At 55.5% G+C, this 18,771-nt stretch overlaps 1 protein-coding gene across 2 annotated transcripts; it reads left to right on the top strand.

The window, feature by feature from the left end:
* The first annotated feature begins 12,299 nt into the window (after nt 1-12,299).
* Sstr3 (somatostatin receptor 3) lies at nt 12,300-18,546 on the top strand. 2 transcript variants are annotated; one of them, XM_005379194.1, is made up of 3 exons: nt 12,300-12,935; nt 13,920-14,070; nt 16,513-18,546. In XM_005379194.1, exon 3 carries the CDS (start codon nt 16,548-16,550, stop codon nt 17,844-17,846), a length of 1,299 nt encoding a protein of 432 aa, XP_005379251.1. In that variant the 5' UTR covers nt 12,300-12,935; nt 13,920-14,070; nt 16,513-16,547; the 3' UTR covers nt 17,847-18,546. The 2 variants fall into 2 exon arrangements, with proteins under 2 accessions (XP_005379251.1, XP_005379250.1); XM_005379193.1 differs by lacking the exon at nt 13,920-14,070.
* Nucleotides 18,547-18,771: the final 225 nt, after the last annotated feature.

The raw sequence follows: 18,771 nt of genomic DNA, 5'->3' as shown, positions 1-18,771 counted from the left end.
TTTGCAGAGTTCAAGCTCAGATGATTAAGGCAGGCCCTGCACTCTCCCACCTCTGTCACTACTCCCACCCCACTCCACAACAGAATCCTAGTTTTGTGCAGGGGAGCCAGGTACCGAGCACTAGACAAAATATGTCTTTTCCCAGTTGGTTTTGCATCTGGTGCTTGAAGGTCACACAGTTCTGGCCACCCAGACATGAGTGGAAGTCAGCAGAGGAAGCAGCTTCTGGGAAAATGTGTTTCCTTCCATTAAAATGACAAATGCAGCTGACACTGCCCTTTGTCCCACCTCTTTCCTTGCCTGGAATATTGATGGGATGTCTAGAGCTGTTGCAGCCATTTTGTGAGCTTGAAGCCACAATCATGAAGACACACTATGAACCAACATATTCAGAATGTTGGAGCAGAAAGGTAAATAGAGCCCAGGTTGGCAGCTGAATTGATACCAATGGCTGCCTTGACGTGAAAACAAATGAAAACGAAACCTCTTACACGCTCATGCTAGTGTTGGTCAGGCCATCTGTTATGGCTAGCTGACAGCATTGGTAACCAAGCCTTAGGACTCAGCCTATTGCTCTTGCCACTGTATTTTTGCACTCAGCTGTCCCTGGACATGGGCTGGGTCCCTCATTCCTGCTCTGCAAATGGGCTCAGGATCAGAGGCCCTCGGGTAGAAAAGAGCGGCAGTGAGGGAGGCCCGAGAGAACCTGTTTTGAAACAGGAAGAGCTGTTGGGTGGGGCGGGGGCTCACTCACCAGCAGCCTCAGGTCTCGGCACCTGTTCTGCACCTGGCCTGGCAGGGTATGGGGCTCCACACTGCATACCTGACCCATCTTGGGGTGGATATGTGGCCTGCCAGGCAAGAGCACCTTCAGCTGGGCATGGTGGCACACACAAGTAATCCCAGCACTCGGGAAGCTGAGGTGGGAGGATCAACACAGGTTCAAAGCCAGGCTGGGTCCCATGGTGAGACCCTGTTAAGAAAGGAAAGGAAAAGAAGAGAGAGAAAAGAAAGAAAAGGAGCTGGGCGTGGTGGCCCACGCCTGTAATCCCAGCACTTGGGAGGCTGAGGCAGGAGGAATGGTGCGAGTTCAAGACCAGCCTGGGCTACAAAGTGAGCTCAAGGCCAGCCTGAACTGCATCGGGAGACCCTGTCTCAAAAAGACTATAAAAAAAAACCGAGAAGAATAGGGCCAACTCTTTTGAGACTTTGTTTTGGAGCCTGGCTGCTTCTAATTCCTCCTCCAAAGCAGGGATGTGGGGGTCCCCCAGGCTCCTATTCTCTCACCCTGATATTCACTGGTCACGCTCAGACAGTTTGGCTTCCAGTATTGGCCCAACCTATCCCTGTCCCTGCCGGGCTCTGGCTCGGGGCCTTGCCGCTGTCCCGTAGCAGCAGTGATGGCCTCTTTGGCCTCCCTACCGCCCTCTCTGTTCGGTCCCTCTCCCACCAAGCAGTGCAACTGTCCTCTTCAGACGCTGCCCACGGTGGGCTGGCTGACCGCCTGGGCTGGATTGGGGACCCGCTCCTGCCGCGGGCTGGTGGGGCTGTGCTCGCGGCTCTCTCAGCCTCCGACCAGCACTGGCGGGGATCCGCTCTTCTCCTGGTGGATCTGGAAGCACCACAGCTGAGCCCCTTCCCGACCGCGTTGGAGGCCTCTGCTCACGCTGCCTGTGGCCAAGGGAACCGCCGCGGGGCAGGGATGCGCACTTCTGCAGAGCCAGGGAGCAGGGCGTTCCACCAGGCACCGTTCTGACCGCTCGTGTATCCTGCTCGGATCCTTGCTGCCAGGGCTATCACATCAGAGCCCAAACCAGATCAAACGGGCTCCCAGTCTGAGCCCTCTAGTGACACCGCAGGGCACTGGGCACAGAAGCCAGCCTCGCCCATTAGCCCTGCCTCCCCTCCTCCAATAGTCCCAGCCCTCGGGGCCACTTCATGGAGAACTGTCCTCATCCACCCCAGGACCTTGGCTCAAGCTGCTCCCTCCTCCCGTGACATCTGCTCACCCCAGCACTTCCGCAGTCGCCGACCCTAGCCCTCCTCTACCCCTGCGCAGGGGCTGCCTTCAGGGCTGTTTGTGATGAGGTGTTAAGGAGCTGGTTTCCCTGCACAGCGAGCCTGGGGCAGCAGGGCCGCCCTGAGGCTGCTGTTTATGCAAATGAGCATATGGGTGCAAGAGGGGGCTGGGGATGCCAACCACGCCAGTGACCCCGTAGCACCCGCTCTCCAGCCTCCTCGCCGCCATCTTGGATGTGGCAGCAGAAGCCCCAGGTTATGGTGGCCCCATCCGTCGCCGTGGGGAAGAGAAGAGCTGCCCACAGGAGCCCCCCCTCCTGCAGAGTCTCGGAGAGGCCCGTGTGCCTGCTGCCCTCACCACCAGGTCTTGGGAGCTGGTTCCCAAGGCACTGGTGCCAGCAGCGACCTCTCTGGGCAGGGGCTCTTGCTGCCTAGTCCTTCGATCTCTGCCGTTCCCCCCATAGCTTCCCTCTGATCCCATCTGGGGCTGAGGGGTAAGGAGGGAGAGGCAGGTCCGGGGACTCCTGCAGAGGGCCTGGTGGAAGGCAAAGGGAGCAGAGATCCCAGGGACCCCCAGTTCTGCCTCATCTAGTTCCCATGTGTGCACCAGATCCTCTGCACCAGGGTGTGCAGGGGCTGCAGGTGTAGCGAGGGGAGGCACGGCTGTCCCTGGCCGGGACCCGTAGCCGGAGGGAGAGGTAGACACGCAAATGAAACTCCGCCACGAGGCTGGAGCCACATGTCACATGGCACGGAGAGGAAGAGGCTCTGGTCCCAGGGGCCACGTAAAGAAGCAGCAAGACAGAACAAGAAACAGAAACACAACGCCCACCTTCAGAGAAAGCGAGAGACCTCTGTAACCCCAAACCACAGTGTGCGAGGGTGAGAGCAGATGGCAGTGTGAATAAATCATTTGCCAGAACCGAGGAAGACCGATTTCAGTGCCCACTGGGCGGGGTGGCCTGGAAGAACCCCGGGGGGACTCAGGATTAGGGATTCAGACACTGCACACGGGATGCAGGAGGTGAAACAAACAGTCCGGGTGGTCTGGGAGTCTATGGAGCGCTTAGAAACCCCCTAGTCTTCACCATTGCACGATGCAGCCAGGAAGCCCCTTTTTCTGAGCTGGACAGGGAAAATTAAACAGAGAGCTGGGGATTGGGGCACCTGCTCCGGGGCAAGGTCGGGGGAGGCACCAGACTGACACTGGCACCTTGGCGGCTTCCGTTCCACTTAGCAAATAACCACTCCCTCGGGCCCCACTGCCCGGAGACCCAGCCATGGAACTTGCTGTGCCACAGGGACCTTAGCACGAGATTCAGAGGAGACACCTGTGTGCCTGTGCCCTTGGACCTGCTCTGCTGTGCTGTAGAAGAAGACTGCGTTGTGGGTGAACCTGCCTGTGCCAAGCAATGGGAGAAACCTGATGCACATCTGCCCAGTGTGACCCATTTAGATCCACGCAGCCTGGCTGAACAGCGCCAGTGAATGCGTACTGTCGTTGCCATGGAGATTTTACAGTGGTTTGTTATGCACCAGCGTCTGACTGCTACAGGGGGATTAGTGAAAGTCTGAGTTGTGAACAGGCTGTTCCCAGCCCCTTCCCTTGTCCAGCTCAGGAGTGCTACTGCTAGGCATATACTCACCTGAGACAGGAAAGTGGGGACCTGGTCACCCCAGAGGAAGGCCTCAGGTGCTGACCTCCAGGTGTCCTTGACAAAAGACCCAGCTGCCTTACAGAGATGCTCACCACTGTGTGCTTGAGCTTCAGCTGGAGCTCTGATGCTTCCTTCTGAAACAGGAATGCATAGCAAAGAATGGCGCGCCTAAGTCGAAATCAAGGAAAGAGAAGAGCAACCAGCAAGAAATAGAGATAATGCAGTGAGCAGAAGAAAATTTTGAAGAAACTATCATTGCTGTTCTTGGGAAGAAAAGGAAGCATAGCCTAGCTACAAACAAGCCCAAGATGCCAGCAGCTAGAAATCAGAAAAGAGTCCTGGGAAATTTAAAAATGTTGGTTAAGACGGTTGAAAGATAAAAATAGTTAACAGAAAACTCTAACAGGAAGTAGAACAAAATGGTAAAGGCGAACAAGCAAGTTAAAGAGTTAATCTAGGAGGTTAAATATTCAAGTAGTAGATCGGAAAGAAATAATAGTAAAAATCATCCCCCAAACTGAAGAACATGAATCTCCAGATTAAAACAGTCCCAAACAATGAAGGGGGGAAAAAAAGTCCCAAAACACATTGTAATGAAATTTCAGAAATTCAGACTTAAAGGAAAAATTCTAGAAGTTTCTAGAGTAAAGAAAAATGTTACCTAAAGCTATTGTTCAAGTTGTGTTGGCAGCCAGAGATGGGGACAGATGCTCTCCATCTGCTGAGCTGAAGTGATTTTCAGCCTCAAGAGTTTTCTCCTTCTTCTCTTTCTCCTTCTCCTCCTCTTCTTCCTCTTCCTCCTCTTCCTTTTCTTCCTTCTCCTTCTTCTTCTCCCTCTCTTTCTCCTCCTCTTCCTCTTTCTCTTCTTTCTCCTCCTTCTACCCCTCACCCCCATGGATTAACCCAGGGCCTTCATGCTGTTACATCCTCAACCTATTTTTTATTTTTATTTTGAGAAAGGTTGTCACTAAGTTCCTAAGTTATTCAGACTGGCCTTGAACTTGTAATTTTCCTTCCTCAGCCTCCTAGAGTGCTGGGATTACAGGCTTTTGCCACCATACCTGGCTCAGCCTCAAATTTTATACCCAGCCAGGCTATCTATGAGTTAACCATATTTGTATTATTTTCTGGGGAAGTTGCTGCAGGCCATGTTCCATCAGAAGGAGAATGTAAAATCCTTTCCAACAAAAGGTAAAATATGGAATCCAAGAATCTGGATCTAACACAGGAAAAAGTTGGAGGAAATCCCTGTTATATAAAATCCCAAGCCACCAGCTGTATGTTAATGTTCTGTTGCTTTGACAAAATAACTGAGAAAATCATTTTACTGGATGAAAGATTTGTTGTGGGTCATGGTTTCAGCCCTGATCTCCTCGCTGCATTGGTTTCAGGGCTACGGTAAGGCAGAGGGTCATGGCAGGGAACATGTAGTTTCACCTAGGGTGGCCAAGAAGAAAAAACAAACAGAAGAGTCCAGGAACAAAATATGCCCTTCAAAGTCACTCCCTCATGACCTTTCTCTTCCAACTAGGCCCCACCTCCGAAAGTTTCCTCCCTTCCCAACAGGCCAGGAGCTGAGGTTGAAGCCACGTACACATGAGACTTTGGGAAACATTGCAGATCTAGCTATAACACTCCACCCTTTGTCCCAAAGGCAGATGTTCACCTTATACTGCAAAATGAATTTAGTCCATCTCCAAGAACCCTGGACATCTTAAAAGTTCTAGCATTGCTCAGAAGTCCAGTTTCTTCCTGATGTGCAAGGTAAATTTAATCTATGAGCTCCTATTTTTTAAAAATTACATACTCCTAAAATACAATGGCACTGGGTGAACATTCCCATTCCAGAAGGTGGTGGTAGCATGTGTGACCTCCGGGGACTGGCTCCTATGTCCTGGCTGCAGTAGGCCACATATTCTCTCTCTCTCTCTCTCTCTCTCTCTCTCTCTCTCTCTCTCTCTCTCTCTCACTGGCTGTTCTTGTTGCCTGTGGCTTTCCTCAGGGCCGAGGGCATGGTGAAGGATGAAAGAAGAGACAGAGACAAGTTTAGTAATTCACAGAGGGAGGGAGGAGGTCAATGCCTCAGGGTGGGCAAAGACAAAGACACTCCAGATTGCTTATTTGTATCAGCCAGTGCTTGGAGAGGGGTAGTAAGTGATTCCAGGAAGGGTCATGGTAATTATGGTGGCCTAGTAAAAGAACAAAGCACTCTTGCCCGCATGAAACAAGGGCCATAAGGAAACTGTAGTTTCCCGAGGCAAAGCTTTTACTGCTGCTACTACACTGCTTTAAAATCCTTGACGTCTTCAGCAGGTCTTATCTTGCCCTGTGAATGCCACAGTGTCACTAGCCGTAGGGGTTCATCTATAACTGGGAGAAAGTGGAGAGTTTCCGTGTTCCAGTCCAGTTTACAGGGCTGGACAAGGACAGCCTTGGATGTTCTCCAGACTCAATTTATAATTTATGGTCCCCAATACCTCAGCACATGATCCATGTTTCTGGCATCTACAACTTCCTGGGGTCTGCACTGCAGCCTTGGCACTCTTACAGCTTCATGCACTGCCCCCCACTCAGGAGCTGTCTCTAGGGACTCTGATCCCGCCACACACCCCGTGGCCTTCCATGACTTCCTTTGAAATCTAGGCAGAAGACTCTGTAAGCCTATTGCATTCTGTGGGCCTGAAATACCAGCATCATGTGAATGACGCTAGAATCTACTGCCCATACAAGTAATAGCCAGGCCCACTTGGACCAAGGCTACAACAGCCTCTGCGCGCCTGTACAATGAGGTAAATTGAGAACCTGGGGAAACTTCTTATGCAGCCCAGAGGGAGCAGGCACCCAGAGACTCTTTTCTCAAGTGAAAGGTTTACATTTTTACACCTTTGAGTCTGTGAGGAATGGGGTCTTGCTGATTCCTGAAATGCCTTCAAGGTATCTTTCTCATCCAGGCACAATGTATTTGGGTTCTTTTTAATGGAAGTACTCTTTTTAACAACCGTACCTTCTATAGCTACAACTTGAAACATACTCTTCCTCTAGTCAAACTGCAAGTCTTTTGATCTTTCAGTTCTGCTTTTTTTCCGGATTCTCACTATAAATCTTGCTAAAAGTAATCAGCAATACCCATGCCACAGACTAAATACTGAGCTGCCTTGAAATTTCCTCTGCCAGATTAGTCTTTTGCCTTTAAAATCAGCCTCATATAAAGTCTCAGGGCATGGACAAAATATAAACAAATTCTTTGCCGGAATATAATATGTATCACCACTAATCCAGTGACCAACAGAGTCCTCATTCCCACTGGAAATCTTGAGCCTGGCCTTTGCTGTCCACATTCCTATCAGCATTCTGTGCTCCCACTAGAATCACCCATTAAGCTCTGCTTACAATATAAGAAGCTTTTTTTTTTTTTTTTCCCCCCTCTGGTACCGAGAATTGAACTCATGACCTTGCGCTTGCCAGGCAGGCGCTTTGCTGCTGAGCTAAATCCCCAGCCCCTTAGAGGCTTTTTTCTAGCCAGCCTCTCCAAACTTTTCCAAATTCCTCCCACAAACCAATTCCAAAGACTTCTGAGCCACATGGTCAGGTATAGCCACAGCAACAACCCTACTTCTTAGTACCAATTTTCTGTTAGTTAACTGTCTGTTTCTGTGAAAAAATATCTGAGAAAGTGAACTTAAAGGAAGAAAGATTCATCTTGGCTCACAGTTTCAGGGTTTTAGTCTGTGTTCACTTGACTTCATTGTTTCTGGACCTGTGCTAAGGCAGAACGTCACGGTGAAAGTGGGTGACAAAGACAAACCTGCTCAACTCGTGGCACCTGGGAAGGAAAGAGACAGACAGAGAGAAGGTGGAGAGATCCAGGATGTACCCTCCCAAAGACACACCCCCAGTGATCTCCTCTTCTAACTTCACCCCACCTTCTGAAGTTTCCCTGACTTTCCCATAACACCATCATCTGGGTACCAAGCTTTTAGCCCATGGCCTTTGGAAGATATGTAAGATTCAAACTACGGCACATTCATGTTGGCTCATGGATTTCAAAGTCTCAGTCAATGGTTGACTGGCTCTGTTGGCTTTGAGTCTGTGGTGAGGCAGAACATCATGGTGGGAGTGTGTGGTGGAGTAAAGCTCTCTCCCCATGGCAGCCAAGAGGCACAGAAAGAGACAGGAAGGGCTGAGGTCCCAATAGCCCCTCAAGGGCGCACCTTAATGACCTCACTTCCTTTGACTATCCCACCTCCCAGAGATTCCGACTCCTCCCAGTGGTGCCATGGCTGGTAACTCAGCCTTCAATACTTGGTTCTCAGGATCACCCCAGGCCCGAGCTGTAGTTAGGCCTCAGGGGCAGCATGGGCCAGGCGAGAGGAGCTCAGTAGCTGCCAGGAAAAAAAAATTTCACTGTGGTTGGAATCTGGAAACACCACAATTAGTTTTTTATGGAGCTGTTGGGGCACAGGTGGAAACAATTGTCCAAGAAAATCATATTTTAGAAAAAAACTGAGCAAATGGAAAAATGAGGCAATTATTAACTCTTGGTTGAGCAGAAAATAATATGTATATCGCATTCCTAATATGTGTGTAACATCATTCCTACTGAGAAGATGGGGAGGGGATGAGGAAGGGGAGGAGAGGGTGTAAGAAATCTAAACTCCTGCTAAGCGTGGTGGTGCGTGCCTATAATTCTAGCACCTGGGAGGCTGAAGCAGCAGAATTTCTGTGAGTTGGAGTGAGTGCAAGGCCAGCCTGGGCTATATAGTAGTTCAAGGCTAGGCTAAACAACAAAATGAGATCCTGTCTCAGAAATCTAAACTGCTCATTGGCCTAATAGATGATTTCGTAGATATGAGTAAAGTTGGGGAATCGAGATTGAGAAAAATAAACATAATATTCAGGAAGCTGGAGATAAACAGAGAAATCTCTATGAGGACGGGGTTACCTCTGGGACAAGGGAGTGGGATAGGGTCATAAGAGAATAGTTATCTTTTTGGCTATTATAACCCTTTTTAGCATAATTGGTTTTAAAATTTTATTTGCAGTGTCTTGATAATATAAAATCAAATAAAAAAATAATTGCATTACAGAGGAAGAGTGGGCAGGAGTGCCAAAGAGGGGTGGGCTTCAGAGGAGGCTGCCCTGAGCACATAATGCCCTCCTGCCACTGGAGTGAAGGGAGGGACTGGGAGCAGCCTGTGCAAAGGGCCTGGGGCTCACCTGAGATTCCGACTAAAGGACACACACAGGCCATGGAGATAGCGGGTTTCATTCAGTGAGCAGCTTATGGCCATAGGAGTCTGACGCTGGCATCTGTGTGTCTAAAAGCCCTCACTTCCTGCCGAGGGCAGTACCGGGGGACCAACATAGGTGACGGGGGTGGGCAGGGCAGAGGTACAGGTTTTGCTCTCTGCTCTCTTTGAGTCTCTGGCTGGGCCTAAGAATTAAACTGACATGGGACAGAGGCACGGGGGAAAACAGGAGTCTTATTCCCATGGGCTTGGATGTGGGAGCCCCGTCCCCAGGAGGCCCCAAGGAGTGAGGCAGTGTCCGTGCCCTTGTGTGGAGGGAACTGGCCGATGTGTCCCAGGAGGATAAGGGGTCACCGAGCAGGTCTGTGGTGCAGCCGTCCCCGCCCTCTGCCCCCGGTGTTGGCAGAAGGGCGCTTTTCCCACAGCCTCAGCTCCTGCCTCAGGGAGCACAGGAAAGCTCGCCATGCCCTTCTTGCTTTTCAAGAGACTTTAGTTTAAAAGGAATCAGTATGCCCAAGTGGCGGGTCCTGAATGCCTCCACTGCCAGGCCCAGCAGGCAGCACCAGGCTCGAGAGCGTGGATAGCTTAGAGACACAGAGTGCGGGGCCCAAGTTCCAAGAGGTTTTCACGGGCAGGCACTGGGCTCGCACTCCTCCGCCTGGTGTCCCAGCCCTTGTCCCTCCACCCTCGGGAGCTGAGAAGTGGCCAGGATCACATTAACTAACACATACGGTAGTGTCTCAGTGTCCCTGGGAACTGTAGCAGTTGACTCATTCCATCGTCATGGCAACCCCACACAGCAGGTGTTGAAGAGGAAGGACTGAAGCTCAGAGAGGTTAAGTCGCAAATCTGAGGTCACACAGCCAGTAAGTGGCAAAGCCACACCTTAGACCCACTGGAACCAGTGGGGGTGATGACTCAGATGACACCCTTGTGGGGGGCTGCAGTGAGACGGCCCAGGGGTTGGGCTGAGGTGGCTGTTTGTCATCTGTTATTTGAGACTGACAGATGTCCATCTCAGCAGCTGAGCCCCCGTCTTGGAGGTATTGCAGGCAGAGAGGAAAGCGAAGGAGCTTTGTCCTGGCTCTCAGGGAGGGGAGAATCCTGGGTCTGGGCTCCTGAAAAACTGTCTGATGGTGGACGTACAATCTAAGGGTGCAGCCAAGGCCCTGGTTTTGGAGGAGTGGGGCTCTGGCACAGGAGACAGCGTTGTCCTGTCTAGGGGGTGGCAGGCCAGGCAGCCCCCAGGACCCCAGCAGCTCTGACAGGGGTCAGGGGTTCTCGTGCCCCAGGCCCTAGGCCTCCGGGATTTCCATGCCAGCAGCGCAGGGTCGCCCAGCTTCCAGGTACCCCACACTTCCTCGCCCCCCAGCTCTCTTGCGCCCTGCTTCTTGGGCCACTTTTGCCGGAGGAGCCCCCAGGGAGGCTGTTCTCTGACTTGGGTCGCACCTGCCGCAAGCTGGCACCCAGGCCGCCCCTCCCCCAACCTCCAGTGCCCCCTTAGCAGCCCCTTCTGCCCCCAGCCACCAACTTCCCATCCTCTTCACTCACTCAACACTTGGCAAACACCTACTGTGTGCCAGGCCCGGGGACACAGCCCAGTGTGGGACAGACCTGCCCCCTCAGCTGGCTGCTCACAGGTGGGATTAGGGCCAGACTGGTGGCTTAGGGAAGGGGACGACCCTGACCCGAGGCGGGAAGACCTCCAGAGGGGACAACTGGCGGTGACTTCTTGTGCGCCACCAGGAGGGTGGGGAAGGGGCGCAGCCTGCGCAAAGGCCCCAAGCAGCCAGCGCTCCTCACTGGGCCCCCAGCTGGTGTCTTGACTCTGCCCTCAGCCCAGGTGTGGCCCTAGGGGCAGCCAGAGCAAACCTGGCAGAGACATCAATCAGGTCCCAAAGGCCTCTGCTCCCACTGAGCAGTCCCCCTCCTCCAGGCTGAGGTAGAAGCCCTCCCCAGGAATGTGCTTGGTTTCCGCTCTTCCACGGCACCAAGTGGCTCCTTCGCTGCCTCCTTCCGGCTCTGCCTCCCTTCTCCAGGCCCAGGTCAGTTCCAGCCCTCTTTGTGTTTGCAAATTGCCTGTCCTACCCCGAGTGAGCCAGGAGGCAGGAGCTGGTCTCCTCCACCACCTTGTTCCTGGGGCTTAGGACGAGCCCGGCACCCAGGGGCATCTGGAAGATGAATGACGGGTGAAGGGGTGAGTGAGACTGGGTGTGCTGCACTTGGGTAGGCCAGGGCAGTACGGCTTGCTAGGTATGAAGCCAGGTGGGTTGTAAGGGGCTTTTCGGGGGTCAGTGAGAAGTCACAGGAGGGCTGTGGGTAGAGGGGACAGTGTCACGGAATCCCCACCCTGCAGCCTGAGAACACTGTCCCGGGAGCCCATCTACAGGATGAACTTGGACCTGTGGTCACCTGGGGCCTGGGAGAACGCCCTGGGACCTCGTGACAAAAGGCAGGTCCAGCCTTGCTCCTGAGGAGTGACCCACTACGGAGAGGTCCTCAAGGAAGACTCATTTCCCTTTGCTCTGTTCTCTGCCTCTTCCTCCCCGTTCTCGGGAGGCAGGGTCACAAGATGTGCAGAGGCGGCCAGGCCAGGGCTCAGGCCCCTGGGACAGGGACTCCCAATGGCCAAGGGCCCTGCCTGTGTCTGCAGAGCCCCCGAGCTGGGAAGGATCCGCACGGATCCGCACAGGCAGCCCCTCTGACAACAGGAAATGCCAGCTTTGGTCTCCAGTTAAGCCAAACATTATCCTCCCCCAAAGAACTCTATTCTTCTCATTAGCAGACTTGTATTATAAAAAATTGTCTTCATTATAGAGATTATATTTTTAATTTTGTCAATTAAAAATAGTGGAAATCTGTTTTCTCGCTGCATGAGAGCTTTGAGGTTGCCTCTCTGCTCTGAAAGTCTAAAAATACCCGTTTTCCACCCTGGCCTCTGGCTTCTTGCTCGGCTTGGGGCTCGCCAGCTTCCCCAGACCCCAGGAAGACGACCCCCACCCTGTGCTCAGCACCTGACAACCCCCACCCTGTGTCCAGCCCAGGGCCGTGTACCCTGCGGCAGACCCCCACTCAGGGCTCACCCCTGCCCGCCCCCCCTCTGGACAGCTGTGCCCAGCCTCACGCCCGGGGCCGCAGCTGCTACCCCAGGGGACATGTGCCACGGCAGCCCGGGGGGCGTCCTGCCACTGAGTGTCAAGCTTCTCTGCTCCCCCGAGAGCCAAGGCCAGCGTGGGTGGCTGAAATCTCCCCGGTAACAGGGCCGGCCCCTCCCTCTCCCGGCCTCCTCCCCTAACCTGCGGCCCCACCACCCTGGCACCTGCTCTTGGCCTCGGCCGCTCCTCCCACCCCTCCCGCCCCCCACGCCACGCCGGCTCCCTCCCGTGCTGGTGCTGGCTCTCCATGTCACCATCTGTGGCACAATCCCTCTCTGTCACTCTCCCTGCCACCCCCTCGTTCTCCTTCCTCCTTCCTCGCTTGCGCTGGCCCCGCTGCATCGCTCTCGTCCCCTCTCTCCCTCGCCTGCCTTTCCTCCTCCTCTTCCCCGGCCACGCGTCTCTCTCTGCTCCCCCTCATCCTGGCTTTCCACCCACTCTCCCCCGCCCTCTCTCTGCACCTCCGACCGAATCCCCTTTCCCCTGTTCCACTGGCTTTTCTCAGTCCCTGTCGCTGTCTTCTCTTCCTCACCTCGGGAAGCCTCCTCCACCCACCCCAGCCTGCAGACCCCCACCTGTGCCCCTCTCCCCCGAGGATGTGTCCCACGGACAGGGCATGACGCACCGGGCGCCGGCGGGAAGTCAGGGCCGGAGGGCAGATGGGAGCTGCTCTGTGGGCAGGTGTGGGCTCCCAGGGCCTAGGAGGGGGCACGTGCTCACAGGCGGCCTAGAAGTGGGCACCCCGGGGGGATGCCAGCTAGGGGTGCTCTGGGGGCACCAGGGACTGGGCAGGGGGGAAGATGCAGCAGCATGATGACCAGCCTGGCAGCAAGAAGCCCTCGCCCCGTGGGCAGGTAAGGAGCTGGGCTGGGGTCCTTGAGGGGGGTGCCAGGGCCCCCCCTCTGCCCAGGATGGATGTGGGAGGTTGGGCTGTGGGCTGGCAGAGTTCTGGGCTGCAGAGTTGGAGGCCTTCCTGGGACCTCTGCGTGGGCTGCAGGGTGGGGGTGCTCCTCTCAGAGTTTGGGGTACAATTCTAGAATCCTGAGGTCTTGGAGCAGCCGAGGGTCACAGCTGGAGAAACTGATGCAAGATGTGGTGACCTAGGGGCTCACGGGGGGCTGTGCTCCTAGGCTCCCTCTCTGTGCAGGGCACGATGTCTGGCCCGAGCCTACCCAGTCTTTACAGCCACCCTGGGAACCTGCGTCTGCATTTAAGTGGAGGGAAACTAGGTCCAGAGAGGAGAAGAGGTTTGCCCAAGGTCACACTGCACCCTGGCACTGCCGCTCTGTAGCAGAGCTTGGACCCAAGCTGGGGTTTGTGGGGTAGAAATCAGGGCTCAGGCCCCAGGCCTAGAGTGGGAGCTTTGGGCACAATCAGACCTCTTTGGAGGAAGGCCTGGGGATGCAGAGGACAGCCAGAGGCCATCAGCCTGCACTGTCCAGGACTGTCCCAGGCTCTGATTCCTCCCAGTCTGAGGCTGCATGTCCAAGAGATACTGATGCTTTAAGAGTATACAAAACAGAGTTCGAATTCTCCCTTCCCACTCACCAGCTGGGTGACCCTAGGCAAGTTGCCTAACCTCTCTGACCTGGGAGTCTGAGACCCCTGCTCAGGAAGACTGTCTCTTGGCACTCTCCTGGCTGCGGTGTGTGGTCTGCCAATAATTACCAAATTCTGGGTGATGCTAGGTGCTGAAAGCCAGCTCAAGAGGGGTAGTGGCTGGGAGACAAGGGAGTGAGCACAGCTGGGAGTCTGGTATCCCCAGGGGCAGACCTTAATTGCTGTGGGGCTCAGGGCAGCCACTCACCCTCTCTGTGCTCCTCTCCCCTCCTGAACAGAACGGTCCTCAGAGGAATCCGCCCCCAGCTTTCAGGCAAGCTGTGCCAAAGATAAACCAGACAGAGAGGAAAAGTCTCTCCTTCCCAAGGATGAACTAGATCATGCACAGGATTCCAGCTGCTTCCAAAAACGCCGGCACCTAAATTGCAGGTCTGCCTTACCCCTCATGGAAAGCTGTAATTTCCTTGCTCCTCTTGCCCGCCCGCTTCAGGGCTGTTAAACTTTGACAGAGAGGATGGGCGGGGACAGGGTGGTGGCCGGAACCCAGGCTGGTGGCCCACGCTTCACAAGGGGCTGGTTGGCCCGTGGGTACAGAAGGAGGGTCTGGCTGGGCTTGAGGTGCTCCTGCCCGAGTGCGTATTGGCACGTGAGGCTGCACACGTGTTTGCCTGGCAGGAGGAGGGGGTTTCCCTGAGGGCATCTGTCCTCAAGCCTGGAAATTAGGTTTGCCTGGCTCTCTGCTCCTCTCCAGCCTGGCGCTGTCCTCCCTCTGCAGCCCTGGGCTGTGATTGGCTGCCCAGCAAGGTCGCTGGAGAGCGGCTTTGTGCAGAGCAGGGTGCATGGTGGACAGGTGATGTAGAACACCCCCCGACCCTACCCTCATGAGCCAAGCCCGGGAAGCCGGACGTTAAAGGTCTTAGACTCCACGGTTCTGGACCGAGCAAAGACTGATTCTAGCAGTGGAATTTAACATTCTGCGTCAAGGACACTGAGCCTAAGAATCTATGACTGAGATTCTATGACTGTTCTAAGAATTTAAAAGGCTATTTATAGGTCTCCTGCAGTCTACGGCTCTGGGTCCATGGCCTTGAGAATGGGGGCGGCTGGGACAGCTCTGAGCTGGATGGCTGTGGTCCTGTCCACTAGCCCTCCTCCCTCCTGGCCTGCCTCAGCCCACCATCCTGGCTGAGGGTGAGGGGTGCGGGCCAGCTGAGCTCAGGCACCCTCGGGCTCAGAAGCTCGCCTGTCTCCTATTCTGGGAGGGGAGGCTGTTCTGAACTCAGCACTCGGAGCCACGGCCTAGGGGTCCTCTGCTACCCTCAGCCTCTCCTGGTTGGCCCTCAGAGCCCAAGGCATCTGCTGGGAGCAGCCGGCCTCCCTGTCCTGGGAGCTTTGCCCCTGCAGAGGTTTGTCTGCCTGGGGCAGCGCCTACTGCAGGTCCTGGGTGGAATTGCAGGCCATGAGAGGAAGGCCTTCATCTTTCTTTTCCCCGAATCCACAGAGGATCCCTAAGCCTCCAAGCTCAGATAAAAGTGAATGTGTGTCCCCATCACAGTTTCTGCAGGGAAAATCAGAGGCAGACAGGGGCAAAGAGACAAGGGGATAGGTCATTAGGAGGTAGGTGCTCCCAGCCTGGCCTCCAGGAGCCAGAGTCCAGCTGAGAAGGCTGGCAAGTACCACCCGGCCTCCATTCACTGGCCACCTGCCCTGCTGTGCTGAGGACCATCTGCTCCTGTTCCTCTGACTCCAGGTCTCGTACTCCAATGCAGGTGGAGCCATGCTTGGCTAAGTGGGAGGAAACAGCTGCAGCGGGGAGGAAAGGGCTGGGTGCATCTCCACACTTGAGGGGCACTGAGTCCAGCAGGGGGCCTGGGATGGTGGCCTGGCTTTGACACCCAGGAGCTGTGATAGGGAGGTACTGGAGGGCATGCAGTGCTGGTGGGCATGCTGCTGCCCCAGTCCCCTCTGGGACATCAATCAGCTCCTCGCGTCTGTGGCTGGGGGATGCAGCTGTCCTGTGACAGCACCCACCATGTGTTCACAGACTTCTGTATCTCCAGCTGGGTTGCAGGGGAGCTGGGGCCTCCACATCCCCAGCCCCAGGGCACAGCTACCTCCCTGGCAGGGTCTGGGGTGAGGCCAGTGGGACAGCCAGGCAGAGGGAGTTCCTGGCCCTGTGGGTCCTTTACTCCATTTAGAATCAGGCATCTGGTGAAAGCTCTGGGTTCCGCCAGAAAAGATACAGGCATGTTATGTTATGTTATGTTTTGTTTTGGGATTAGACTCAGGGCCTTTGCTCTCAGCTACATCCCCACTTCTTTTTATTTTTTTATTTTAAGACAGGATCTTGATGAGTCACTCAGTTGCCCAGGCTGGTCTCCAACCTGCAATCCTCTTGTCTCAGCCTCCCAAAGTCCTGGGATTTCAGCGTGCACCCCACATGTGACTTGCAGACACATTTTCACCTGGAATTTGGGGGCTCATGGGTCCTCCGAGGTTCCTGTAGGGTCCCCATTCAGCTTGAGCATAGGTTCATCGGGGCTGAGACATACTGGTGGGGGAGGCAGCGCAGTCCACTTCCTGGGGTCCTGCCAGCTGGGTGCCAGTCCTGGAAAGGGCATGATTACTTTATGGAACAGCAGAACTTCCTGTCCTGTGCCACACCCTAGTAATGTGACCTGGAGGGGTGGTCGCTTCACTTCCCCAAGACTTAGTGTCTCTTCTGATAAACGGCACAGACCCACCCAATCTTGCAGGACCGTGCAGCTCCATAGACTGGCCGCAGATGGCCTCCATGTTCAGTGCAACGGGAGAGGGGCCGAGATTGCTGCCCTCTGACTCCGTGACTCAGCTGTGTCCTTCCCCCTCCAGGCCAGGAGCTGACTGCTGACCCGCTGCGCTGGGCCATGGATACCCCTGGCTACCCCTCACCAGTGCCCACGACCTGGGACCCTGGGAATGCCTCCTCAGCCTGGCCGCTGGACACCACCCTTGGAAACAGGTCTGCATCCCCGGGTCCGGCAGGGCTGGCCATCAGCGGCGTCCTGATCCCGCTCGTCTACTTGGTGGTGTGCGTGGTGGGCCTGCTGGGCAACTCACTGGTCATCTATGTGGTCCTGCGGCACACAGCCAGCCCGTCGGTCACCAGCGTGTACATCCTCAACCTGGCGCTGGCCGACGAGCTCTTCATGCTGGGGCTGCCCTTCCTGGCTGCCCAGAATGCTCTGTCCTACTGGCCCTTCGGGTCCCTCATGTGTCGCCTGGTGATGGCTCTGGACGGCATCAACCAGTTCACCAGCATCTTCTGCCTCACGGTCATGAGCGTGGACCGCTACCTGGCTGTGGTACACCCTACGCGCTCGGCCCGCTGGCGCACGGCCCCGGTGGCCCGTGTGGTCAGTGCGGCCGTCTGGGTGGCTTCGGCCGTGGTGGTGCTGCCTGTGGTGGTCTTCTCGGGTGTGCCCCAGGGCATGAGCACCTGCCACATGCAGTGGCCCGAGCCGGCGGCGGCCTGGAGAGCCGCCTTCATCATCTACACAGCCGCGCTGGGCTTCTTCGGGCCGCTGCTGGTCATCTGTCTCTGCTACCTGCTCATCGTGGTGAAGGTGCGCTCGGCCGGGCGGCGGGTGCGGGCTCCCTCATGCCAGTGGGTGCAGGCGCCCTCGGGCCAGCGGCGGCGGCGCTCTGAGCGCAGGGTCACGCGCATGGTGGTGGCGGTGGTGGCGCTCTTCGTCCTCTGCTGGATGCCCTTCTATGTGCTCAACATCGTCAACGTGGTGTGCCCCCTGCCTGAGGAGCCCGCCTTCTTCGGCCTCTACTTCCTGGTGGTGGCACTACCCTATGCCAACAGCTGTGCCAACCCCATCCTCTATGGCTTCCTCTCCTACCGCTTCAAGCAAGGCTTCCGCAGGGTTCTGCTGCGGCCGTCCCGCCGCGTGCGCAGCCAGGAGCCCCCCACGGGCCCCCCGGAGAAGACGGAGGAAGAGGACGAGGATGAGGATGGAGAGGAGGGCGGGGAGGAGCAGGAGAGGAAGGACAGGAAATGGAAGGAGCTGAATGGCGGCGGGGTCACTGAGACCACACAGCCCGGCACCAGTGGGCAGGAGCGATCGCTCAGTGCCACGGCAGGCAAGGAGCAGCAGCCCCTCCCCCAGGAGCCCTCTGCTGGGGAGAAGTCTGGCCTCCTCCACATCCGCTGTCGATAGGGACCAGGGAAGGAGCTGGCAGCCCAAGAAGGGCAGAGGCTGTATATGCGCTCACGTGGGATGACCAGAGGCCTGGACTCTGATCTTGTTATTACCAGGATTGCTGTGTGACCTTGGCAGATCACTTGGCCTCTCTGGGCCTTGTTTTCTTCTCTGTGACTCAGGGATGGGAGTAATCAGCCTGCATGGGCTCTGTCAGATGAGAGCCCTGGAGGGCATGGCTGCCAGGCTGAACTTCCGGAGTGGTGCCCAGGTTAGGGGGCTGGCGTCACCTGGCCTGGGTCCTCAGACGGACAGACCAAGGCCAGGACTTCCTGGGCTCAATCTGGGACACTGGAGGCTGAACTGGACCCCAAAGAAGAAAGTTGAACTCGGTGGGGAGGAGGGAATGGGAGGCTCGGGTTCCAGCTCAGCCCTTGTGGCGGCTGCGAGGACCGGGCTGCCTGGATTCCTCTACGCCTCTGCCTCTGCTTCCTGCATACCGCGGTGTCCTCCAGGTCCATGGGTCCTGACAGCTGCGCTAGAAATCCCATGAGCAGGAAATGAGGCAGATTTTCCAGGAAGCAAATTAAGTCCCGCTTCAGGGTCCCTTGCTGCTTGGGTCCTTTGGAGGCCTTGCATTCATTTTGTTCGTTTATTTTTTTTGTTTGTTGAGACAGGGTCTCACTCTGTAATTTAGGCTGGCCTTAAATTCACTATGTAGCCCAGGCTGGCTTTGAACTCATGCTGATCCGCCTGCCTCAGCCTCCCGAGGGATTATAGGCGAGGATTTCGGGTGTGTGCCACCACGCCCAGCATCCCACACTCATTTTGTACTTGCGATTTTGTATTTCTTTTCTTAGAGAGGGCCCCAGGCTGCTTAAGTTTAGGCTGCCCATAGCCTAGTTGGGCCCCTGTTGAGCTCAGCCACCTGATCACCAAGGCA

The sequence above is a fragment of the Chinchilla lanigera genome, unplaced genomic scaffold (genome assembly GCF_000276665.1).
Source record: "Chinchilla lanigera isolate Chin_1 unplaced genomic scaffold, ChiLan1.0 scaffold00012, whole genome shotgun sequence".
Classification (NCBI taxonomy): Eukaryota; Metazoa; Chordata; class Mammalia; order Rodentia; family Chinchillidae; genus Chinchilla; species Chinchilla lanigera.
Note: the sequence above shows the minus strand (reverse complement) of the source record. Positions and strands in the feature narration are given on the sequence as shown.